Raw genomic sequence first — 27,352 nt, forward strand, 5'->3', positions numbered from 1 at the left:
ACAGGGACATCCGACACTGCATAGACTATACTGTATGATGTTTCCTTACATGTTTCCTTATGGACCAGAATGCAGGCAACCATGCGCTGCGACTCGGTGGTGAATCGCAGCGCATGGTTGCCTGCATTCTGGTCCGTTTGTGCCCGCAATCGCATTCATTATAATGAATGGGATCGCAAGCGCCGCCCCCGGGGAATCATGCGCAATGCAGAGCCGCACGGCTGTACATTGCATATGGAAATGAGCCCTTAAAGTGCACCTAAACTGAGAGGGAATATGGATGTTTCCTTTTAAACAATACCAGTTGCCTGGCAGTCCTGCTGATCTCTTTGGCTGCAGTAGTGTCTGAATCGCACATCTGAAACAAGCATGCAGCTAATCCAGTCTGACTTCAGCCTGAGCACCTAATCTGCATGCTTGTTCAGGGGCTGTGGCTAAAAGTATTAAAGACACAGGATCAGCAGGAGAGTCAGGCAACTGGTATTATTCAAAGGAAAAATATATATCCTTTTCAGTTTAGGTTCCTTTTAATGTTGCTTCCTTACGAAAAGAAGGGACAGATAATGGATGACATCCTCACGGTGCAGTTGGAGACGCACTTTCATGTTGCCAGACTCACAATAAATTATACTAATCTCATCTGCAAGATTTTAAGAACAAGAGTGCAGCCGATGAATAAAACTATAATGTGCAGTCTGTAGCATATTTCTACTAAGAGTACATCCAGACTTATGAATATTTTAAAGATTCTTAATAAAGACCTTGTATTATTATTTCAGGATCAGCCTGATCTGCAGATAACAGAACAGATATGATGTGCAGATCACAAATGTGTGCGATGCTGAGACACACAGCGGATGGAGGTTCCGGAGGGCAACAGAAGAGTCTGGGTAAACAGACAGACCAGCACACTGCACTACTGTATACTGTGTGTGTCAGTATGTAATAAAGATGTGTTCATAAACAAATGATAGCAATACAAATGTTGTTTGATACAAGGCTTTATTCAGTTATAAGTACGCTTGCAGACACTGATTCTGGTTCTGTTTTAGTACACTATGCTGGGCATACACAGCTCGATTTTGGCGATCAGCAAATTGCTTCTTTAGTGGCTCCCTATGGAAGAATTCACACTGCAGCGTTTGCAATACCAAAAAGCAATGTATGCAGAGTGCTTTGGGGGCGATCTCAAAGATCTCTGCAAAATCGGCAAAAAAAATGTGTGATTTTTTTTTTTTCTTGTGAAACAGCCCTTAAACTGCATAAAACTATTATGTCCGTATTTTAAAATGGAGTTAAAATCAATGAGGATGGTGGCATAGTGGTTAGGAGTATTGCCCTGCAGTTTGGGCCAGGACACTATCTGCATGGAGTTTGTAGGTTCTCCACAAATGTGTGTGGGTTTCCCGCACGTAATCGGGTTTCCTCCTCTCACACTTCAAAAACATACTTATAGATGAATTGATGTTCTTAAAAAATGATCTTACACTACAATAAAAACATAAGACAATGACTGGCTATGACATGGTTTAAATTGACATGATAATGTACTTTGTAAAGCGCTGTGGAAGAAGTCTTCGCTATATAAATACAAAGTAATAATGATATGCATCAGGGCCCTTATATAAGATCATAACTATACAGTGAAACTATAAAGCGATAGCATTTTCTAGGTGTGAAGTGGTTGAACTGAGTGGACCACTTTTAAAGATTGGTTTAAAGTGAGTTAGAAACGATTTGTAAAACAAATACAAATAAAAATCGAACACTTATCTAAGGAAGGGCCAGTGCACACCAAAAACAGCTTCTGTAACAAAAACGCTTGGAAAATCGCTCTGTTGTAGCGCTTTTCAGAGCGATTTTCCACTTTCCTGTACTTAATATTGAGGCTGAATCGCTTCAAAAATCAGCAGAAATGCTGCAGGATCCGCGTTCGCGTTTGGGAGAATGTCACATCTCTCTGCTGTGCACCGTCCCATTCAAATACATTAGCCAAGTGCTTTTCAAAGCGCTGGTGTTTTTCAAAGCCCTCAGAAGCGCTCTTGGTGTGCACCAGCCTGAAAGGGAAGGCTCTGGATCCTATAGATCCTTCCTGTTCCTCTCTTGGTCCACTCTCTCCACCACAGACTCCTCCATGCAAATCTCCCGCCGCCGGAGGCTTCAGAAATCTTTGGGAGCCCAAGTGTTTTCGATGAGGTCCCGGGAGCTCCACACTGCGTATGCGGGAGAGTGCGCTCGCACATGCGCAGTACGGAGCCGCCTGTCTTTTCTAAAGCCTACCAGCAGAGGCAGAGAGCAGTATCAGAGCCACCGGTGCAACGTGGGGGCCATGAGAGGAACGGAAAGGCTCAGAAGAACCCAGAGCCGTCTCTCTCCTTAGGCAAGTATCAGGGTTTTGGTTTTTTTAAATCTATTTAGATGCTCTTTAATAAAGTATATTTTATTTATTGATGCTGAAATCTACTGTCTGTGTCTGTAATGAGCAAGAAATGAGTTTAAATATTGTGTATGTCCCCAATAAAAAAAAAAGGTGCCCCATTTCCTGTTCTGGCCAGAAGTAACAGGGTGAGCCGTCAGGAGTTAAACGCTATCTCGCCAATTATCGTGCAGCCCGACGGTTTCGATTGCGGAAAATGGAAATGCGCTAATGGAAAAGTGCATTGTGATTTACATGTAAATCATGGTGCACTTGCCATCGGCAAAACGCCGGCGATCCGCTTTATAAGCGAATAGCGGCTAGTGGAAAAGGGCGCGAGTGGAAAACTCTTCAAGAGTGCAGGGGTTTGGAGAATACACTAATCCAGTGACATAGCTCCCAACTGGCCCTCTTTCGGAGGGACAGTCCCTCTTTGGGAACTAAATCCCTGTCCCTCTTTCTTCCTCATTTGTCCCTCTTTCAGAACTGATGTACAGATCTATGTAAGTATATGTATTTTTCTACTGAAAATGTGTTAAATTGACTTCAAACTTTATTCCCATCCTTTAAATTGATATTTCTTTTTTTTTTTTTTCCTTCAAATGTTAATATGAAGGAAAATGAACCAGGATAGAAAGGACCAGTGTGGGTTGAAGGATAAAGGTGGCCACACACCATACAATTTTTTAAATATCTGTTCAATTTAAGAATTGCAATCAATTTTTCTGACTGATTGGTCAGATTTTTGAAATGTTTCAATGTACCACACACCTATGTTCAATTTTGTCCCCAATTATGATAACAATTATTTGAAAATAAGAGAAAATTGCTAGGGTGTGTATATTAATAAACTGACAATCTAACACACACCATACAATCTTTACAAAGTTTGAAGAAAAATATCTGACATTTCGGATCGATAAAAATTGAAGAAAACGGGAAATCCGATCTGATTTTTCAGTCAAATGAAATAAAAGCTTTCGATTTTTTTGGGGAGATCCGATCGGTTTTATCGAATTGCTGTAAAACCGAATCATTTTATTGTATCGTGTGTGGACACCTTAAAACATCTTTTCTTATGCAATCTTTATAGTATGTGTGACTAGGGGTGTGCTGGGGGCGTGATCAGGTGTGTGGAAGGGGTGTGGCTTAAGTATCCCTTTCTTAGTTGTGCGGTATGCAGTGAAGCTCTAGCAGAGATTGCACTCTCCTCCAGCTTATCAGTAACGATTCCGCCAATTGATCTGATAGGAGGTGCTGGAAGCTTCTTCCTCAGCAGCGTTGCCATGGGAGCAGTGTGTGAGGAGCTAGTGCAGTAGTAGGCCACGCCCACAGCTCAGGTACGGGTGTAACAGGCAGCAGCACATCAGGGTGGGCCGGGTGATCAGGTAATAATGCTATTACCAGCTATTTATTCACACAAACACAGTACCACATTTTCAGTCATTTTAGTTTTTTATTGCAAAGAAAAGGCTCAGAAGAGTATTTAAAGTGACTGTTCGGTGATTGTTCAGCACATCTGTCACTCCTGTCCCCACAATAAACTAATATCACTGCCGATGTACCAACATTTCAGCATACCCATCAAAATAGCATACAAATGCTACTGAGACACCGGACTTCCATGGTGCCGGAGGTAATATAAGTTAATGGGTGAAGCATACATTTTCAAAAGTTTTGCGGCAGTGTTGCAGCGCACATGTGGCGCACATGCGTGTACCATCGGAAATACGACTGGGATCCCTGGTAATCCCATTGATGTATATACACACCCTAGCAATTTTCTCACAGTTTAAAATCATTTTTATCATAATTGGGGAAAAATTGAGCATATGTGTGTGGTACATTGGTCATATCTTTAAAATGTTACAATCAGTCAGAAAAATTGATTGCAATTCTTAAATTGAACAGATATTTTAAGACATTGTATGGTGTGTGGCCACCTTAAGAATTTCATTAAGCACAGTATGGCAACAATAGCCATGTGTAGCCCCCTCCCGAAGGTGTTACCCCACTCCTACCCACTGGCCTTCTCCACACGTCAGCATTTTATTGAGTTTTTATAGTGTTTGCTGCAGGTTAACAAACTGTAGCGTAATTGCAGACATATAAGCTATGTATACACACCGTCACCTACTGACTGCCCTAAAACAAGCATCAGTGATCGTACAGACACACTGCTTTCCTTACAGCCTGTTCTGTTATATGGAGTGGGATGGGGCAGGGCGATCAGGAGGAGCTTAATGCGGATGTTACAGTAGGGTGACAATAGCAGTGGGTCACTGGTTATCCAACATGGCTGATCACTAATGACGTCGGGGAACACCTGTACTGACACTAGATTGTTATTCAGGGCGCTGGTCGCAAACTATTGTCGCCACAAAAATCTAGTGAGTACACACATAGCTGCAGAAATATATTCAGTTTTTTTGTGTATCCACTTACCAAGTTCTTCCATAAATGTCAACTGCTTTTTAAAATGTACCCAAGACAACATGTGACATAAGAAAAACATGTGTATGTACAGTGTAAAACATATAATAACAACCAGGCTGTTTTTTATTTTTTTATTTTGCTGCCTGAAAGAGTTAATTTTCAGGCATGCAAGTGACACTTCTGTCTTGTGGGTACCTTGTCGGGAATATAGTAAACCTCTCTGATAAGCAAACTACAGCTATAAAAGTTTTCCTGGCAGAATACAACTTCTGAGGGCAGGGAAGAGATAAAGGTCAATAGTTCATTTATTTTAACTCTGGGACACTTAATGGACTGCCACTGAGCAGAGACAACAAAACATTCAATCTACTTTATAAATGTTTAAATATAAAACTGATATGTTTTAAAGTAATTTTTAGGAGTAGGATGATAAATACAATTGTTTATCTCATTAGTTGATTTTCACCTCAGGATCACTTTAAGCATTTTCAGGCTACATTCCCAGTGGGACGTTGCTTACCGCACTGCAATGCTAATTGTATGGGACGTTCACAGTGCAACGTTAGCCTTGCATGTGTAGTGTTATGGTAACTCACTGCTTGCAGTGCGTTACCTTTTAAACGCATACGTAACCAGGTACAGGAAAGCATACTTTTCATTGCCTGTATGCTCTACTGTACCTACTGTATGCGACGGTAATGCAGCGTTAATGTGCGTTGCCACCTTTTTTTGCGCTGCGTTGTAATGCTGCGTTGTGACTTTAACTTTGCATTACAACGCAACGTCCCATTGTGAATAAGCCCTCAAGGATTACCACAGACTGCCATTAAAGCTCATAAGATGTTTCAGTAGAGGGAAACTGAAGTGAGAGGCATATGGAGGCTGCCATATTTATTTCCTGTCAAACAATACCAGTGAGCTGGCTGTTCTGCTGATCTTTCATGTATCCGTAGTGTCTGACTCACACACTTGAAAGAAGCATGCAGCTAATCCAATCAGACTTTAGTCAGAAGCATCTGATCTGCATGCCTGTTCAGGGTCTAGGGCTAGAAGTAGAGGCAGGACAGCCAGTTGGGGCACAAATGGCCACATCATTTTACTCTGCATTTGGTACAAGTCTAGCGGGTCGATCGATACTCAAAAGATTAATGCGGAAAACTGTGCCGTACTGCGCAGGAACAGACCATACTGGGCTTGTGCTATACGCTCCTGGTGACATCAGCGGGAGCGAGGACACGGCAACGCAGGCGCAGTGGTTTTCAGACTTTAAAGTCTGAAATTCCAAAAGTGAACCGGAGGCGGGGCCAGAACATCGGTGAGTGGCTGCGCGGGCATAGGATGTCTGCCGGGGACCATTAGAAGCCCCAGGTTAGTTTAACTCATTCAGTCCCCCCCCACCACCACGGTATTCCTTTAAAAACGGGCTCTAGGTCTCTCTTGCCACCGCCGCATGTCAGTGTGCGCACGCGTGCACTCTGTCCCAACGGCTACACCTGCGCAGTAGCCAAAACACACGAGATAAGGACAGGAGGATGACGCAGGGACAGTTAGGGTTTTATTCAGGGATGTAGCAATATGGGTTGCAGAGGTTGTGACCGCTTCGGAGCCCTTGGGACAGAGGGGCCTCGAAGGGCCCTCCCTCAACCACAGTATTAGCTCTCTATTGGCCCTGCGCTCATCATAATCCCTTCTATAGATACTTTGAATAGTAGTAATCATTAACAAACTGTTCCCCATCCCCTTCTTGCACCTCTGACACTGTAGTTGCCATTGGCAGGTTTTGGTGTGCCGTATCAATTGGTATGTATAGAGTGCTTAGGCGGCCCAACGTAAAACTTGCATCGGGGCCCATAGCTCCTTAGCTACACCACTGGTTTTATTATATAGGATAGTCTAATGTCCCTAACCAAAGGGATTTAAATTGCACACAAATTGCACTGGGGGGTGGCAGACGGGAGGCTGAACTGCTAGGCAAGCACACAATTCAGCCTCCCATCTGAAAGAGGTCTTAAAGGACAACTGAAGTGAGAGGTATATGGAGGCTGCCATATGTATTTCCTTTTAAACAACACCAGTTGCCTGGCTGTCCTGCTGCTCCTCTGCCTCTGATACTTTTATCCCCTGAATGCAGCATGCAGCAGATTAGGTGTTTTTGACATCATCAGATCTGACAAGATTAGCTGCATGCTTGTTTCTGATATTATTCAGATACTAGTGCAGGCAAATAGAATAGCAGGGCTTTTAGGCAACTGGTATTGTTTAAAAAGAAATAAACATGGCAACCTCCATATTCTTATCACTTCAGTTGTCCTTTAAACTCATGGCTGCAGTCACCATCTGCAGAGATCTTCCATCCAGTGGCATAGCAATAGGGGGTGCAGAGGTTGCGACCGTACCAAGGCCCTTGGGCCTGAGGTGCCCGAGGGGTCCTCCCTCAACCACAGTACTAGCTCTCTATTAGTTCTGTGCTGTTAACTGTCAGCATAAAATCAAAAATCAATTCTTTATTTTTATCTGGTAAACAAGTAATAAGGATGCTAACCAGGTATTCAAAAAGGTAAAATCACTATTACTTTTCTTGTTGATAAATGATCATTCCCCAGTTTACCACCTGACTCTTATTTGGTACCAGGGCAGCCATCAGGGGGGGACAACTGACAATGCAGTGAGGGGCCCAGGGCTTCTCGGGGCCCTGGGCTCCCCAAAGCGCTGGAAGGGCTGCATGTGCTGGCTGCGGGCCTGTGGTTTACTAACCAGCACACCGCATTCCAGCACTGAGAGAAGAGTGACAGCGCTTGAACGTGGGGAGAAGATGAGTGAGCCCCCTACGGTGAACTTTCTATACTGGGGCACCATCTATATCTGGCTACAGGCTACCTATACAGGGGCACCACCTATACCTGGCTACCTATACTGGGGAACAACCTATATTTGGCTACTTATACTGGGGCACCTATAGCTTGCTACCTATACTGGGGGCACCTATACCTGGCTAACCTATACTGGTGCACCACCTATAACAGGCTACCGATACTGCGGGCAACTATACCAGGCTACTCATCTCGGGGGCACCACCTATAGTTTAATACCTATACTGGGGCACCTATATCTTGCTGGCCTATACTGGGGCACCAGTTATACCAGGCTATCTATACTGGGGGCATCTACACCAGGCTACCTATACTGGGGAACCACGTATAGCTGGCTACTTATACTGGGGGGAACCTATACCTGGCTACCTATACTGGGGGCACCTATGCCTGGATACATATACTGGGGGCACCTATAACTGGATGGGGCAGGGGGACGAGCTGAGAGAAGAGGACAAGAGGCAACACAGGGGGATAAAAGAGGCACAGGGGGAACAGAGGCAAACAAAAGAGGCACAGGGAGAAAAGAGATGAGACGGGAACATGAGGTCACACAGAGGGACACAAAAGGGGCACAAACTGAGGTGAGACAGAGGGGGACAAAAGAGGCACAGGAAGAAAAGAGGGGGACAAAAGAGAACGGATAAAGGATAAGAATGGACCTACAAGTCCCTATCTCATTTGTCAACCACCTGTATTTTGCTAGTATTTGGCTACACCCACAACATGCCATGGTCACGCCCACTTTTGCCGCATCACGCTGTGCATGCCGCTTTCTTCAGTGTCGGAGCCATGCACATTTTTCACCACAGCGCACGGACACGGGAGTGGGGTGGCTAGTAGTTGGGCACAGCAACCAGTGGGTGGGCCCAGGGAGGGGGGGGCCAGGTCTGATGATGTGTGAGGGGCCCCAAAATTTCTGGTGGCGGCCCTGTTTGGTACACACAAAATTTGGTACACAAAAAGGAAGTTGCAGGGCAGGCTGGGTTGTCCTTTTTTGCTTCTCTACTCCCCCCTCAGACTTCACTAATGCAGCCTGATTGGCTTAAGCCTCTTTCCCTCCTGTCTATCCCTCCCACACCTTTGTACCTCTTTGATTGGCCAATATTTCTCATGCTGAGACAATGCACTTTCTATAGTGGAGGCCGGGCAATGCATACACAATCAGACAGAGGAGAGTAAGGGAGGAAATTACATCAAGCTTGGCTTCAAAAAACCCACACTTAAAATAAGAAATGCTAAGAAGGATTTTCTCTTTTTTTCCTGTAAAAAAATCACTAAAATCAAGTTTAGTAAATTAGTAGAGCAAGTATTTATCTACTTATATATATGTTGTTTTTTTTTCTGAAATAGTATGGCTGACAGCTCCTCTTTAACCACTTAACGACTGCCTAACGCCGATAGGCGGTGGCAGGTCGTAAGTGGTTTTACATGGATGTCAGTTCACGGAGGGTGTCTCCGTGAACAGCCTGCGAGCCTCCGATCTGAAGCCTATCAGAAGTGGCGCAGGATGGATCACCGTCCTGTGCCGCTCACAGCAAGGAGGGGATGGAGGATAGGAGAGGGAGGCAGAAAATCGCTGCGGAGGGGGGCTTTGAGGAGCCCCCGCCCCCCCCCCCCCCCCCCCCCGCTCGGCCACACAGAGCGGCGGCGATCAGACCCCCCCAGCAGGTCATCCCCTAAGTGGGGAAAAAAGGGGGGAAGTCTGATCACCCTGGCTGCAACGGGATCTGCTGTGGGCTGGAGAGCCCACGCAGCACAGCTAAACAAAAAATAGCCCGGTCCTTAAGTGGTTGAAGTGGTCCTGAACTCAGAATTTCCTCTCTGCTATAAAAGATAAGCAACAGCATAATAACCTTTAATGAAAAAAATATTTATTACAGCTGATACAAATCCTGCAATAAATTTGCAGTGTGTCTACTTCCTGCTTTCATGGAAGAGCATTTAGCCCGTCCAATTCCCTCTTATCTTTGACTAAACACAGGCTGTAATTTGATTCCTCAACTGTGTCACCTGACTGCCACGGCAGAGATCTCATTTTGTAAACCGGATGTTAACCCTATGTCTGTTTCCATGAACGCAGGAAGTAGACTCACTGCAGATTTATTGCAGGATTTTTTTAATCAGCCGTAACAAAGAAATGTTTTTTTCTTTAAAGGGTATTATGATGTTGCTAATCTTTTTAGAGCAGAGAGGAAATTCTGAGTTCATGTCCGCTTTAAAATGATTTACAAGGAGGCCTGCTCTGGTCAGCCAATTACTCATGCATGCAGCATGATAGGAGGGTTCTAGACAGTGTATACTCCATAGTACGGCTACCATGGTTGCAAAACAAGTGCTATTTAAGAAGAAGCCAACCTGAACTTTTGCACAGCACACAATGAAAAGTCTTGATGTAATTGCTGAAGAAATTCACTTCTGTGTTCTGTGTTTGTTTGGATAGATCAACATGTCAGATCAACATCAGCTCTCCATATAGTAAACAGTGAGGCTTAACCCTTTCAATGCCTTCTGCAAAAGTAGAGCCAAGTAAAAGGTTTTTTTTTTAGGATTTCCATAAACTGTAATGAGGACATTTCAGTAATCATGCTGTGGCTAATCTTTTACAATGGAGAGGAAGTTCTGCATTTAATTCACTGTTAATTACAAAAAACCTGATCAACAACAGCAATTCATGTTCATGCCAATTCTATTTAAATTTGTGACACGATAGTACATAGTAATAGATGAAGAATGGATTGTAATTGGGGTGAACAAAACGCTCTAGTGCTTTATTGGTCTTTACGTGATTGGGCGTGTCGGTAATTATCGATCCACAGCAGGAAATCTGGTGGAACTCACAAGGGACAAAAGAACGGAGGAAAGAGATATCATACACCTGTGCATTCTAATTTGTCATTCCATCCTGTCCGATCGATTTCCTAAGTGGTTGACTTAAGTCACATTAGTTATGTTAATTAAAATAGATAGGTAACAAAATATCTTACCCACACTTTTTTTTAAAAAAGAAACAGGCAAATGTTTGATTTCATCATGGCAGCCATCTTTTTGGTTGAAAGGAGGTGACAGGGAGCATGAGACACAGTTCCAACTGTCCTGTGTCCTGAGCGCCTCTCCCAGTTGCTAGGCAACATGAGTAACAACATAGGAAATCCCATCATGCTCTGCACAGCATCAGGGGAAAAAGGCTGGGCTTTTTTTTTCTTTGATGGGTGGAGCTTAGGTAAAACTGCAGCTAAAAATGATGCTTTGGTAAGAAAAACAAAGTTCTGATGCTGTGAAACTGTTAAAGAAACACCAAGCCTTTTCAGTGCTGCTGAGTAGATTTTTAGACCGGAGGTTCACTTTAACCCCCTTGCCGTTCCAATTCATACATCTAGTGACTTGGCTGTACGATCCACCATTGAATTTGATCATTTCATCTAATCGAGTGTGTTTTACATCACAGGAGCCTATAGGCACAGATGTCCTGGCACCTTAGACTTCACCCTCCATGGACCTACAAACCCCCCCGAACTGCACCGAAAGTGTGCTGGCTGTCACTTCTCCCTTATTTCCCTTGCCTGTCATAGGTAGCTACAGGTGCCCCTCAGTATTCGGTATAGCCAGAAGTACCCTTAATATTAAGTAGCTAGAGGTGCCCCTATCTCTGGAGAGATATCTCATCAGTAGAATGCCGAGATCAGTGTGAGTAACCTCTCATTTTCACTTTCATTGGGACTCTGCATAAAGAAGGAGGGAGGGAGGCGCTCGGGGAGAGGAGTGACCGCCTTTCCATCATCAGGCGCCTGTAGTGCCTACAGTGCCTTATGGTAAATCCGGCCCTGTTTAGTATGCTCAATCAATGAAAAGTAGTCAATATCATGTTGAAGCGACCAACCTAGCGGATCGAGCAGGATGGAAGATACACTTAGGTCCATAAATATTTGGAAGGGATTGTGATAAAAAAAAACTGCTTTAGTTGCCTCACATTTTTATGCAATCGTCTTGTTCATCCCACTGAATTGAAGCTGAAGGTCTGCACTTCCACTGCATCTGAGTTGTTTCATTTAAATCTCACTGTGGTAAATACAGAACCAAAATTACAAAAAAGTTGTCTGTCCAAATATTTATGGACCTAACTATATCGGTCGACCCCACAGGAATCAGCTACTGTTCACATATCATTAGATCGACACTGAATCAATTTTTGCACTCAGAGCATGGAGGCACAACTTCGGCGTGATCGACTGACCAAAAATCGATCAAAAGTTTTGATTGGACAGGACAGAAAATCTAGGTCATTTGGCAGTGGGGCAGTAGTGGTGGACAATCAATAGGACATAGGGCTGCATGGAATCGAACAGTGCAACACTGAGGTTTGATTGATTTGCTGGAATCTATTTAAAGCAAGCCTGAGTTACAGATTACCCAACCAGCTCATGGTGAATCAGAACTCCTAGGAGGGGCTACAAAGGACCAAAAAGCCCTCTTACTACAAATATTCCGCAAAACAAAGGTTTTTGCTATTTTTCAGGTTGGAGTGAGCATATGATGCCTCCCACAATGCATCACTGCTGAGTGCTGAATATATAAATCATCCTTTGTTGTCCCTGTAAGCTAGCTACACCTCCAGAAACGCTGGAATGCATTGATGTGTCAGCTTGTTAACAGACAAGAGCCACAGGTGATATGGAGGCTGCCATATTTATTTGCTTGTAAACAATGCCAGTTGCCAGGCAGTCCTGTTGATCTTCTGGCATACGTAGTGTCTGAGTCAAAACCCTGAAACAAACATATCGCTAATCCAGTAAAACCCGAGTAACTGATCTGCAAAAAAAAAAAAAAAAAGGAAATATGGCAGCCTCCATACAGGGGCGTAATTAGAAATCACGGGCCCCCCCTGCAAAACTTTGGATGAGGCCCCCTCCTGCCAAACCTCCTCCCCAGAAATGCTGGGAGTAGAACAGCACTGTACACAAGACCCTGCTGAACACTGAATATGGACTGCCTACAAATCTTTGTCTGCAAAATGTTGTATAATTCCTTATCAGTGGTTGAGCAGATGCAGTCATTAGAACAATTGTGCAGAGAGCAGAACTATTTATTCTCTTAGTTGTCAGTCTTTCAGGATGGGCCCCCTGTGGCCTCTGGGCGCCACTGCGGATGCATCCCTTGCAGGGTCTATTGTTACGCCCCTGCCTCCATATCACTCTCACCTTGGGTTTACTTTAACATTGTAATGCTGTGTGTGGTAGGAATCAATTCTTTCTGAATCGATTCCTTCCTGAAAAGAATCGATGGTATTGTTACATTGGGTGGAAATCTACAAGTGTATGGCCAGCTTTAGACCTTAGCTGTTATAAAAGGAAGAGAGGTTAGAAGACGAAGGCCCATATGCAACTCACTTTTTCTCCTGAGTTTTCTCCTAGGAGATAATTTTTCATCTTCAATGTAAATTTACTTTTTAGCACTTTGCAATGGAAAGAGTACCAAAAAGTAGATGAAAAAGTACTGTAAAAATTATTTTGAGTATTTGTTTGCTTGCTGGGGGGTGTAAAGGGCATAATGCCCCACATGCAATTCACTTTTTCTCCTGAGTTTTCACCTAGGTGATATTTTTAAACTTGTCAATAAAATGCCTTTAACCTCCCTGGCGGTAAGCCCGTGCTGAGCACGGGCTATGCCGCCGGGAGGCACCGCTCAGGCCCCGCTGGGCCGATTTGCATTTTTTTTTTGCTGCACGCAGTTAGCACTTTGCTAGCTGCGTGCAGTGCCCGATCGCCGCCGATCCGCCGCTATACGCGTCGCCGCAGCCGCCCCCCTCCCAGACCCCGTGCGCTGCCTGGCCAATCAGTGCCAGGCAGCGCCGTGGGGTGGATCGGAGTCCCCTTTGACGTCACGACGTCGGTGACGTCATCCCGCCCCGTCGCCATGGCGACGGGGGAAGCCCTCCAGGAGATCCCGTTCTTTGAACGGGATCTCCTGATCTCCGATCGCCGGCGGCGATCGGAGGGGCTGGGGGGATGCCGCTGAGCAGCGGCTATCATGTAGCGAGACCTCGTCTCGCTACATAAAAAAAAACAAAAACCAGGAAGCAAGAAAATGTTCAAAATAATCTTGATAGTACTTTTTCGCCTACTTTTTGGTACTTTTTTTAGTTGAAAAGTGATGGAAAGTTATTTTAAATCGAAAATGGAAATGTATCTCCCAGGAGAAAACTCTCATATGGCCCGATATCTCTTGTAGCGCCATGAACAGCAGTCATAGCCTGGTTGGATATAACTTGTTCCCACTCTATTCAGAAGGTTTTGGGTGGAGTTCTGCATTTAAACTAATAAACAATAAGCCTTTAATAGCTTGCATGAGTTGTCGGGCAACGAATGATGACACAGACCTAAGCCACCCAAAGGTCTGCACGGGGTGAGGCCACGGCGCAGAAGTAGTCGCAGCGAGGAACATGTCCGAAGTGTCCACGCAACAAAGAGACCTGCCTGACAGAAATATTAGCCTTGGGGAACGAGGTGGAGGGAGTAGTGTGTACTTTTGACATTTTCTGGAAAGATTGCAAAAGACTCACGTTGAGGCTTGTCTTGGATTGAGAAAGATATCTGCTGTCGCTTCCTGGTTTAAAAATGCTCGCCCGAAGAGGTAAGGGTTGTCATTTAAGCAGCACTCGTTCAAGGTAAGCAGGACTGCAGATCTGCACTCTTCATACAGAGTCCTGATTTCTAGAAGACTTGCTGAGACCGGGTGAGACAAAAACCAAAAGGGGCTGAGGAGATAGGTGGATGGGGGAGAAAAACAGGCAGTTTGCATGGACAGAAAGTTATAAGCATAAGATAGAAAATACTAGACTAGAACTCAGCATTTCAGCAAAGTGATTGCTGTAGGACAAACTTACAAGAGGGAAAGAATTTGATTGCTCTTGGCTCTGAGCCAGGGACACTCAACTATGTCACTACTAGACATCAGCGTGTGTGATGCGGAATGCTGCCACCCACTGGCTGACAAATACATTGTAACTAGACACTTCTGCTGCTACTTCTACAACCAGGTGCAGGGGCAAACCCAGGATTTTCAAGGGGGGGGAGGGCGAAATTCTGAAAGATCTTCCTCAGCCACGCACAATACAGTATAAGAATATGGTAGGACATCATGCTGGGTACCCATAATGCAATTTCCCAACCGACCAACATAGAAATCGATCAGGAACAGTTTGGAAATAATGAGGACAGCCGATATTGCTACGAAGGGGAAAGTGAAGCATTCAGACAGCAGTGCACAGGGCTGTGCTTATACCTCTGTGCTCTGCCATGTTCCCCACAGCTGCTCCATGCTCTGCCATGTTCCCCAGAGCTGCTCCATGCTCTGTACACACGCTGCTGCTCCATGCTCTGTACACACGCTGCTGCTCCATGCTCTGTACACACGCTGCTGCTCCATGCTCTGTACACACGCTGCTGCTTCATGCTCTGTACACATGCTGCTGCTTCATGCTCTGTACACACGCTGCTGCTCCATGCTCTGTACACACGCTGCTGCTTCATGCTCTGTACACACGCTGCTGCTCCATGCTCTGTACACACGCTGCTGCTCCGTGCTCTGTACACACGCTGCTGCTCCGTGCTCTGTACACACGCTGCTATTCCGTGCTCTGTACACACACTGCTGCTCCATGCTCTGTACACACACTGCTACTCCTTGCTCTGTACACACGTTGCTGCTCCATGCTCTGTACACACACTGCTGCTCCATGCTCTGTACACACACTGCTATTCCGTGCTCTGTACACACGCTGCTGCTCCATGCTCTGTACACACGCTGCTACTCCTTGCTCTGTACACACGTTGCTGCTCCATGCTCTGTACACACACTGCTGCTTCATGCTCTGTACACACACTGCTGCTCCATGCTCTGTACACACACTGCTGTTACAGTCAAAGTCAACTGTAGCAGGGAAAGGAAGGGGGCAGTGCTGTGAGCTGCAGGATACCTGCAGATATTCTGGTGTCTCAACTTGTGCCTGTCCCCAGACACTGCACCGGCCCTGGTCTGAGGGGGGATTCTGGGCAGCTGTAATCCCCCTCTGCGCTTGCCTATGAGGTGGATGTGGAGAAAGACAGCTGTGTATGCAATGGATAAAGATGCCATTAATGGCACAATATTTTTCTCAGATGCAATCATTCATTCATATTTTTACGATCAAATTGTCCAGAATTTGGGAACAATCTTTGTGAAATAATTCTAATGTTGATTGGAATATAGAATTTTGTGAATCAGAATGTTGGATTTTACAATCGTATCTAAAGAGAAAAAAGTGCTCTAATCGACTGGTTTATGGGCACAATCAATAATAACCTTCCAATTACTTACGACCCCACAAATCTGATTAAATGATTGCACTTGAGGAAAATATTGAACCATTAATGGCTATCTTTAGGCAGGTGGCACACTTGGTACAATCACATGCTTTTCCACCCACACCTGAAATAGCATTACAATGCAAGTCATTGAAATGTGATTTCAGATGCTGGAAAAAGTGATCTCTGATGGCGAAAGTTCAGCTGCCATGGATGACACATCCAATAAAATACTCATTGTCAATGAAAACTTGCCCGTGGAATACCGCACTCGTTTTCTGAACTTACAAGTGTGCTGCATTTGTACTATTTGTAATAGTAGCTCCGGGGTGGCTTATGGTGATGGTCAGGCCTGGATTAACATCACATGGCACTGAGGCACCTATAGGCGCAGATGCCCTGGCACCCTGGACTTTGCCCTCTGTGAACCTACAAACTCCACCAAACTGAGCCACAAGTGTGCTGGCTGTCCCAGCTGTTACTTCTTCCTTACTCCCCTTGCCCATCATAGGTAGCCACAGGTGTTCCTTAGCATTAGGCAGCCAGAAGTACCCTCAATATTTAGTAGCTAGTGGTGCCCATGAATGATAGGAGATCTCATCAGTGGAATGCAGTGAGCAGGGTGAGTAACCTCTCATTTATGCTCTACTCAGGACTCTGCATAAGGAAGGGGGAAAAAGAGGCACTCAGGGAGGAGAGTGAGCCGCCTTTCCATCATCAGGCACCTGTAGGCACGTGCCTATAATGCCTTATGGTAAATCCAGCCCTGGTGATGGTCATGTCTAGGAGAACTCCTGGAGAAGCATGTGATTTGTTTGATCAGCTAATAGATTTGCGAAGCTCTGATTTGCTGTGATCACATCCTGCTTTAGCCCCTGATCATGACTAGCAAATCAGAGACTTACATATCTATCACCTGACCAAACTGATCACATGCTTCTCCATGAGTTCTCCTAGATACGACCATCACTAGAAAGAACATGGGTCAGCTTGGCCACTCTATTGCTAGTTAAAGAGAGTCTGAAGCGAGAATAAATCTCCCTTCAGACTTCATAGTTAGCAGGGGCATGTGTGCCCCTGCTAAAACGCCGCTATCCCGCGGCTTAACGGGGGTCCCTTCACCCTCAAATCCCCTCCGTGCAGCCGGGGAGCGCTTCCGCATTGGGGCAGGGCTAACCGCCGCAGCCCTGCCTCATGCGCGTCTATCAGACGCGTACCTCCGCCTCTCCCCCGCCCCTCTCAGTCTTCCTTCACTGAAAGGGGCGGGGGAGAGGCGGCAATGCGCGTCTGATAGACACGACTAGAGGCAGGGCTGCAGCCGTTAGCCCTGCCTCCAGGAAGAGAAAATTTCACGACCAAGTTTACGACCAAGTTTTGTGGGGGTGGGTTTGGGGGTGAAGGGACCCCCGTTTACCGTTTAGCCGCGGGATAGCGGCGTTTTAGCAGGGGCACACAAGTGAGGAATACATAGGGTGCCATCTAGTGATGAGCACAACTTTCGCATAATTGTAATTTCATATCCTCATTTGCAAAAATGATGCAAAATTTTAATGTGAAATTTTGGAAAAAATTGTAAGTAATTTCGCATGTAAACTTAATCCAACCATAATTTTGTGTCATTACGTGAAATTTTGCATAATTTTGTGCTGACTTTGGAAGTTAATAGCACAGCTCCCATACATGCTATCATCATCAAAATTGCTACTTATGTTAAGGCGAATACTGGGAATAAGTAAAAAAATAAAGAGAATTTTTCAAAAAGACCTTGTAGTTTTTGAGAAAATCTATTTAAATCGATATAAAATGCAAAGGAAAAATGGTTTTAAAACTGTCATTTATCTGAGTTTTTCTTTGCATTTTTAAAATCAATTTTCTCAAAAACTACAAAGTCTTTTTGAAAAAAATATTTACCCACTATTCTCCTTAAAGTGGATCCGAGGTGAACTTTTACACATTGCATAATTGTGTTCCTTTCCTATTGTTTATAGGGCATTCCTCAAGCCAAATACTTTTTTGTTTTTGTTTTAATACTCTAATTCCCTGTAAACTACACAAGCCACGCCCACAGGTTTTCAGAGATCCTTGGCAGTAGCAAGGGCTCATGGTGGCACAGTCTGGGCAGGAGGAGGGGAAGGTGTTACTAGCCATTGATTTCAGAGGCAGAGGGGAGGAGGAGAGGGGATTAGGTTGAGTGCTGAAGATACAGATAAGCCTGCCTTTGTGTAATGTTTACAAACAACATGGCTGGTGTCATTGTATCACAGGAATAATCAATCATATTCTATTAAAGGTGTTTGCAGCTAGATTTGCTGTGTAAACCATCTAAACTTTAGATAAGATATATAGACAAGTTACTTGTTATAGTTAGTTTTTCATCTCGGATCCACTTTAACATAAGTAGCAATTTTGGTGTCAGTAGCATGTACAGGGGCTTTGCTATTCACTGGCTAATTTGGCGTGAAATGATGCGAAAATTACATGAACATTTCTGCAAAATTGTGAATGATTATAGTAAATCAATTGAATTTAGAAATCTCAATTATGTATAGGCATAATTGCGAGAATTTACACAACATTTTGCATAATTGTAATTCGCTGATTATGATCATCACTACTGCCATCTTCATTCCTTTATAAACATTGCCAGTTTCCTGGCTGTCATGCTGAGCTTTAGGCTTTAGTTGGTTTTTAGTCACACACCTGCAGCAAGCATGCAGCCAGCGGAGTCAGACCAGAGTAAAAGCATCTGATCTGTGTGCTTCTGAGTCAGTGACTAGTAGTATAACAGGCAGAGCATCAGCACAGAAGCCAGGCAACTGGCATTGTTTATTAGAGAATGAAGATGGTAGCCTCTGTTCTACTCTCACTTCCACTTGGCATCATGGGCGGTTGGCCCATGATGCCAAGTGACGCCATTGTGCTAGGTGGCACGCACTGAGGGCAACTACACTACTGTGGCCACTATACTATCTATACTGAGGCAACTATACTAGCTAACTATACTGTGGCAACTATACTACGGCAAATATACTACCTATACTGGGGCAACTATACTACCTATACTGGGGCAACTATACTACAACAACTATACTAGCTAACTATACTGGGGCAACTACACTACCTATACTGTGGCCACTATACTATCTATACTAAGGCAACTATACTAGCTAACTATACTGGGGCAACTATACTATGGCAACTATACTATCTATACTGGGGCAACTATATTACCTATACTGGGGCAACTATACTACCTATACTACAGCAACTATACTAGCTAACTATACTAAGGCAACTACACTACCTATACTGTGGCCACTATACTATCCATACTAAGGCAACTATACTAGCTAACTATACTGGGTCAACTATACTACCTATATTGCTGTAACTATACTACCTATACTATGGCAACTATACTATCTATACTGGGGCAACTATAATACCTATACTGGAGCAACTATACTAGCTAACTATACTGGGACAACTATACTACCTATACTACGGCAACTATACTATCCATACTGGGGCAACTATACTACGGCAACCATACTACCTATACTGGGGAAACTATACTAGCTAACTATACTGGGGCAACTATACTACCTATATTGCTGTAACTATACTACCTATACTGAGGCAACTATGCTATCTATACTACGGCAACCATTCTACCTATACTGGGTAAACTATAATACCTATACTAGGGCAACCATACTACCTATACTGGGGAAACTATAATACCTATACTGGGGCAACTATATTAGCTAACTATACTGGGGCAACTATACTACCTATATTGCTCTAACTATACTACCTATACTGAGGCAACTATACTATCTATACTACGACAACCATACTACCTATACTGGGGAAACTATAATACCTATACTGGGGCAATTATACATACTACCTATACTACGGCAACCATACTACCTATACTGGGGAAAATATAATACCTATACTGGGGCAACTATACTACCTATACTGCTGTAACTATACTACCTATACTGAGGCAACTATACTATCTATACTGGGGGCAAATATACTAGCTATTGTATGATTACTTATCAGTGGCTGAGCAGATGCAGTCATTAGAACAATTGTGCAGAGAGCAGAAAGTTTTTTTTCTCTGTGCCCTTAGTTGTCAGTCTCTCTGGACAGGAAAAATAAACTTCTCCACCCCATGGGCCCCCTGCAGCTTCTGGGCCCTCTGCAGCTGCATCCCTTGCAGGGTCTATTGTTACGCCCCTGGGCTCCTTTGAGGTAAATCCAGGCCTGACTTCAGGTGTGCTTTAACCCTCTGGGCGATACAATTCTATCGCCCAGGAGGGGGCGCAGCACTATTTTTTTTATTTTTTTATTTTTTAAATCATGTAGCGAGCCCTGGGCTCGCTACATGATAGCCGCGGCGCAGCGGCATCCCCCCACCCACTCCGATCGCCTTCGGCGATCAGAGTAAGCAGGAAATCCCGTTCAGAACGGGATTTCCTGCTGGGCTTCCCCGGTCGCCATGGCGACGGGGCGGGATGACGTCACCGCCGTCATGGACGTCGTGACGTCAGAGGGAGTTCCGATCCACCCCTCAGCGCTGCCTGGCACTGATTGGCCAGGTTGCGCAAGGGGTCGGGGAGGGGCTGCGCGGCACGGCGGGTAGCAGCGGATCGGCGGCGAGCGGCGGCGATTGGAAGTTACACGCAGGTAGCAAAGTGCTAGCTGCGTGTAACAAAAAAAAAATTATGCAAATCGGCCCACCAGGGCCTGAGAACTCCTCCTGAGCGACGTACCCCGAGCTCAGCTCGGGATTATCGCCCAGGAAGTTAAGCAGCTGTCAGGTACTTTAAAAATCAGAACTTAAAGCCAGGAGACCACAGCAATGGACGGTGTTCATGCAGTCTGCTAATGTATTTGTGAGCATTAAACATACAGTTAGGATATTCAAGACACATTTACATGTGAGAGACAATAAAACAATCTCTGCAATCCCTTTACAGAAGTATTTGCATTCCACATAGGAACATGGATGGTTTAACTGAAAGAGGGCCACAGGGCAAAGGTACCCTGCCCCCCCCCCCTCCCCCGTGATCTCCCCATCGACTGCTCCCCGGGCCCCTGCATTATGTGTGGCTGCATTGTAATAACTCACCTGTCCCGGCGTGCTGCTCCGTCCATGCTCTGTATTCAGCCCAACTGCCTGCCTCTTTTTCATGCGGCATATGTTATGTGTACAAATAACCTGTCATGTCGGGTCATAGAGAAAAGGCATGAGGATGGAGCAGCGCCAGGACAGGTGAGTTATTAAAATACAGGCACATTGTATAAAGGCCTGGGGAATCGAGATCTACTGGGGGGTATGACAGCACGGGGGTAGGGGGCGGGGTGGAAGGAAGGAGGTTTGCGGCAGCGGTCAGGGGTCCTGGGGCAATTGCCCCCTTTGCCTTAATGGCTGCGCCGGTCTGCATAGGATTACTTTGGTGCATGGGAGGTCTTGTATAATACTTCCTGCTCTGTGCAGACGCCCGGACAATGGCGTGCAGGAGAATATGAATTCTGGGAAGACTTGTTCTGTTACCGGAAAGGGAAGAGAATGGAAAATAACTACATGGAAGCACCTTGGCTTCGGGTTTGGCCTTTTTTGCAAGCTATCTAAGGTTACAGCCAGGTCATAAAGATAATAATTATAAATGACTGTTCTAGTTTGATGTTTTGGGAAAGTAAGTGCAGAGTATTTTGCCATACGATTCCTTCCAGAATCAGCCCCCTCTCTGCTCACTGCTATAGTGGAAATAAATGGACAGAGCTGAATTCACTATAGGGTCCAGTGTTCTCCCCAGGCCTAATTAGGTGGGCGGGCCGCCCGGCTGTTTTGAAACCCCGCCCGCCTGTTTTGAAACCCCGGCGGCATCATTTTGAAAAGTATTTTCTCATCCTGAGCGGCGATCCTCGAGAAAATGGCAGCCGCGCAGGGGACACTTTACAAGCCGAAGTTCCCTCCCTCACAGTGGAGTAAGCCGCTCTCCCAGTCTTCAGCAGCGATAGGTGAACTGGGTGGATGAGTCGGCTTCCTCCTCAAATCAACGCGTGTCCGTCCCGCCCTCCGGCCAATAGGAGGCTGCCTCGCTGTGGACCCGCCCTCCAGTGGTTGGCACGCGCGCCGCTGGCTGAGGCGGATCGTGGAATCCCGGCAAACGGAACGGATGAGTGCCCCTGCCAGCACCCTGTCTGAAAGTATGGAGCGAGTGATGCAGCTGGAAGACACCTTCACGAAGCAGCCGAGGAGGACCGGATTACACACCATTCTATGTAAGGAGCAACCGGCTGCCCTGCTATCTGGGAGGGAGGGGGGAGCTGCCTAACTACCCACCCATCCCACCAGCCTGACCTACTCATCCCCCCCACCACTAGCCACCAGCCTGACCTCCTCACCCCCACCCCACTAGCCACCAGCCTGACCTCCTCACCCCCACCCCACTAGCCACCAGCCTGACCTACTCATCCCCCCCCACCACTAGCCACCAGCCACCAGCCTGACCTCCTCACCCCCACCCCACTAGCCACCAGCCTGACCTACTTACCCACCCACCCATTCCACTAGCCACCAGCCTAACATCCTCACCCCCACCCCACTAGCCTGACCTCCTCACCCCCACCCCACTAGCCACCAGCCTGACCTACTTACCCACCCACCCATTCCACTAGCCACCAGCCTAACATCCTCACCCCCACCCCACTAGCCTGACCTCACCCCCACCCCACTAGCCACCAGCCTGACCTCCTCACCCCCACCCCACTAGCCACCAGCCTGACCTCACCCCCACCCCACTAGCCACCAGCCTGACCTCCTCACCCCCACCCCACTAGCCACCAGCCTAACCTCCTCACCCCCACCCCACTAGCCACCAGCCTGACCTCCTCACCCCCACCCCACTAGCCACCAGCCTGACCTCACCCCCACCCCACTAGCCACCAGCCTGACCTACTTACCCACCCACCCATTCCACTAGCCACCAGCCTAACCTCCTCACCCCCACCCCACTAGCCACCAGCCTGACCTCCTCACCCCCACCCCACTAGCCACCAGCCTGACCTCACCCCCACCCCACTAGCCACCAGCCTGACCTACTTACCCACCCACCCATTCCACTAGCCACCAGCCTAACATCCTCACCCCCACCCCACTAGCCACCAGTCTGACCTCCTCACCCCCACCCCACTAGCCACCAGCCTGACCTCCTCACCCCCACCCCACTAGCCACCAGCCTGACTTGCTTACCCACCCACATCACTAGCCACCAGCCTGACTTGCTTACCCACCCACATCACTAGCCACCAGCCTGACTTGCTTACCCACTCACATCACTAGCCACCAGCCTGACCTACTTACTCACCCACCCCACTAGCCACCAGCCTGACTTGCTTACCCACCCACATCACTAGCCACCAGCCTGACTTGCTTACCCACCCACATCACTAGCCACCAGCCTGACCTCACCCCCACCCCACTAGCCACCAGCCTGACCTCCTCACCCCCACCCCACTAGCCACCAGCCTGACCTCCTCACCCCCATCCCACAAGCCACCAGCCTGACCTCCTCACCCCCACCCCACTAGCCACCAGCCTGACCTCCTCACCCCCACCCCACTAGCCACCAGCCTGACCTACTTACCCACCCACATCACTAGCCACCAGCCTGACCTACTTACCCACCCACCCCACTAGCCACCAGCCTGACCTACTTACCCACCCGCCCCACTAGCCACCAGCCTATCCTTCCTACCCACACCACTAGCCAGCAGCCTTAAGTACCTATCTACCCCACTAGCCAGCAGCCTGACCTACCTAACACACTAGTCCACCTCACTAGCCACCAGCCTGACCTACCTACCCACTCCACCAGTCTGACCTACATTTGGGGTAATCGGTCTTGCATTTGACATTTTGAGTAATGGTTTATGCATTGGAAATGTTGAGTAATAGTTTCTACATTGGATATCTGGGGTATTGGAAATGCTGCCTTAATATGTGTTTTGGGGGGGAAACGTGTAATTACCATTATGGCCTAGCTGTATTTTGGGGATAAAAAAAATCAGGGCCCTTTTGAGTTACACTGTTATAATACAGTTGCCCATGTTATAGCCACGCCTATTTTCCAGCACGTCATGGCCACGCCCATTTTATGCCACCCGGCTACTTTTTCATGCCACCCGGCTGGAAAAAAATTCTGGGGAGAACACTGGGGTCTATAGCAAACGTATATATTATTATTTATTTAATTTATATAGCGCCAACATATTATGGAGCGCTGTACAATGCATGGGATTACAGACAATGATAACAGGGGTGACCCACTGCACAATACAGGTAAAGGGCAATAGATACAACAATACAGGTGATAAAAAAGCAATACGATACACAACACAATACAGGTAGTAATACAATGCCAGATCATATACTGTAGTGGTAGTGCCAATAATACAAGTTCACATATTCTGTGTAGAGTGTAAAACCAAGTATGATGCACAAGGGGAGAGGGCCCTGCCAAAGGCTTACAATCTAGAGGGAGGGGGTGGTAACACAAAAGGAGGGGGTTGCATCAAGAATTTCTGGAGTAGAGAGAGTTAGGGCAGCATCAAGGTGAGGTAGGCCTTCTTGAAGAAGTGAGGTTTTTTTGAAGGTGTTGAAGGAGGAGGCAAGCCTGATGGGCAGTGGAAGAGAGTCCCACAGGCTGGAGGCAGCTCTAGTGAAGTCCTGCATTTGTGCATGGGTGTGTGAGATGCATGAGGTGGTTAGGAGGAGGTTGATGGAAGAGCAAAGTGGGCGGCCAGGTATGTATCTGCTGACCAGTTCAGAGGTCGGGCAGGACTTGTGTATAGATTTGTATGCCAAACATAGGATCTTGAAGCTGATTCTGAAGCGAATTGGAAGCCAGTGAAGGGATTTGCATAAAGAAGTCGTGGAGACAGAGCGGTGGGAGGAGTAGATTAGTCTGGCTGCTGCATTCATGTTGGATTGCGGTTTTGAGTAAGGCCTGACAGGAGGGTGTTGCAGTAGTCCAGGCGGGAGATGAGGGCATGGACAAGGAGTTTGGCAGTGTCTGGGATCAGGAAAGGCTGAAAATCTTTTTTCCCTGGAATGACAGTAATTTACTGTGCCTTTTTCCCAACTCTGCGCTCCGGGCCACTGCCTGGAATGTCTGTGGGTTTAAACAGGGCTGCTGAAGTGACACGTGACACGATGAAATAAACATGTGTATGGAAGGATCCAATTTTCCTTAGAACTAGCCTGTATTCCTTTTTTTTTTTTTACTGTAAGGGTTAAGAATCCAGGGCCCTGAATCATACCTTCTCTGTAGTCGGACTGTAGCAGAATTGTCACTGTTAACTAATTAGGGTTGTAAAACTTGTGTAACTGTAAAAAATGTGACTGCAGCAAGCAGCAAGTTCAGTACTTCAGACTCTTTCACACCAAAAAGCACTAGCAATTAGTGATTTTGGAGAACTTAGAGATTTTTAGTGAGCGATTTCAAAGTGATCTTTTACAGCGCTTTTACTTTCTTGTATTTTCTACGGAATCGCAATCACTTAAAAAATGCTACATACAGTGCTTTTGCGAGTTTTACAAAATTGGATTGCTCCAGTGTTAAAAAAAACCTCATAGGAATACATTATCTAAACACTTTTCAAAACGCTAGCAATTGGAAAATTGCTGTAAAGGGCTCTTGATAGTAAGCCCTATAAATATAGCTGTGAAGTACCTGAGACAGTCATAAGATAAAACCACATTTGAATTTAAATGTTAAAAGTAGATTTTAGCCTTTAAATACAAATAAGACTGTGGGAGTCCAGGAACGTCCTATTTATGGTGGCCATACCAGGTACAATTTTATCCTTTTTTTTTTTGATCAGAGAAATTTGATCGATTATTCCGCTTGGTCAAATAGTTTTCAAAATTCCTTTCAAGATACCATACACGAACGATAGATTTTTTTCAGAAAATTGGAGAAAAATTATCGAATATGAAGTAAAAGTTGGTTTATCTTATAGTGTTTTCTTATACAACCTACCATATACTATACAATTTCCAAAACAATCACCCAGATTTTTACATTTCTAATCAGATTTTTATTGAAAAAAACTGAATAATCGTTCATGTTTTCTCAATCGAAAAAAATATATTTATTTTGATTTTCACTCTCTTTGATCATTTTGGTTGAATAAGTGGGAAAATCAAATGTTTTGATTGTACCGTGTATTGATACCATGGGCCATATGCAATTACATTTTTCACCTGAGTTATCTCCTAGGAGATCATTTTCATCTTCTCTTTAAACTAAATTTTCAGTATTTTACAACTGAAACAGTAACCAAACGTTGGTGAAAAAGTACTATTACTTTATTTTGAGTATTTTCCTGCTTGCTGGTGGCTTAAAGGATATCCGAAGTGACGTGTGACATGATAAGATAGACATGTGTATGTACAGTGCCTAGCACACTAATAACTATGCTGTGTTCCTTTTTATCTTTCTCTGACTGAAAGAGTTAAATATCAGGTATGTAAGTGGCTGACTCAGTCCTGACTCAGACAGGAAGTGACTACAGTGTGACCCTCACTGATAAGAAATTCCAACTATAAAACACCTTCCTAGCAGAAAATGGCTTCTGAGAGCAGGAAAGAGGTAAAAAGCGTCAATAATTCATACATTTTACCTCTGGCAAAATTCAATGAATGGGTCATTGAGCAAAAACAATACAACAATTAAAACTTAAAAAGTAGGTATAAACATAAAATAAAACTGTGGAACATCTTAAAAAGTCATTTTTAGGAGAATGAAGATAGATACAATCGTTTGTTTTATCAGTTTATGTTCGCTTCGGGTGTCCTTTACAAGTTGTAAAAATATCACCTAGGAGAAAACTAATGAGAAAAAGGGAATTGCATATGGGCCCATTAGTCGGTGTATCTCATCAATTTATTTTCACTTCAGGTTTGCTTTAAAGCACACATGAAGTTGTGAAAAAAGATAGATACTCACCTCAGTAGAATGAAGCCTCTGGATAATCCAGAGGTTTCCCTGATCTTCCTAAACCCCTCCGCTGCGACTCTCTGAAAATATTCAACACTAAGGGCCCGTTTCCACTAGTGCGACGCGATTTCGCCGGCATTCCGACGCTTGTAAAAACGCATGCGGGTGCGTTTCCGCATGCGTTTTACCCGCGATTTCGCGTGCGATTTCGCATGGCAGGGTGCCATGCGAAATTAACCATGACACTGCCAGGACAAAATAACA

General features: G+C 45.5%; 1 protein-coding gene across 5 annotated transcripts in view; it reads left to right on the forward strand.

Moving 5' to 3' along the window:
* Window positions 1–3,551: 3,551 nt before the first annotated feature.
* The window catches only part of LOC137561037 (volume-regulated anion channel subunit LRRC8D-like), a 35,140-nt gene continuing 11,339 nt past the window's right edge, over window positions 3,552–27,352 (forward strand). The window contains exon 1 of one of the 5 annotated variants that reach the window (XM_068272255.1): window positions 3,552–3,639. Coding sequence is in view for 1 of the 5 variants with exons in the window: in XM_068272253.1 (XP_068128354.1) it covers window positions 14,337–14,352 (16 nt within the window). In the remaining 4 variants the exon portion in view is untranslated. Of the gene's footprint in view, window positions 3,640–3,664; window positions 3,805–14,091; window positions 14,353–14,386; window positions 14,455–27,352 lie in introns of those variants that run through there. The other 4 variants (XM_068272256.1, XM_068272254.1, XM_068272253.1 and 1 more) reach the window with 4 other exon arrangements.

This window comes from Hyperolius riggenbachi, chromosome 3, assembly GCF_040937935.1.
Source record: "Hyperolius riggenbachi isolate aHypRig1 chromosome 3, aHypRig1.pri, whole genome shotgun sequence".
NCBI lineage: Eukaryota > Metazoa > Chordata > Amphibia > Anura > Hyperoliidae > Hyperolius > Hyperolius riggenbachi.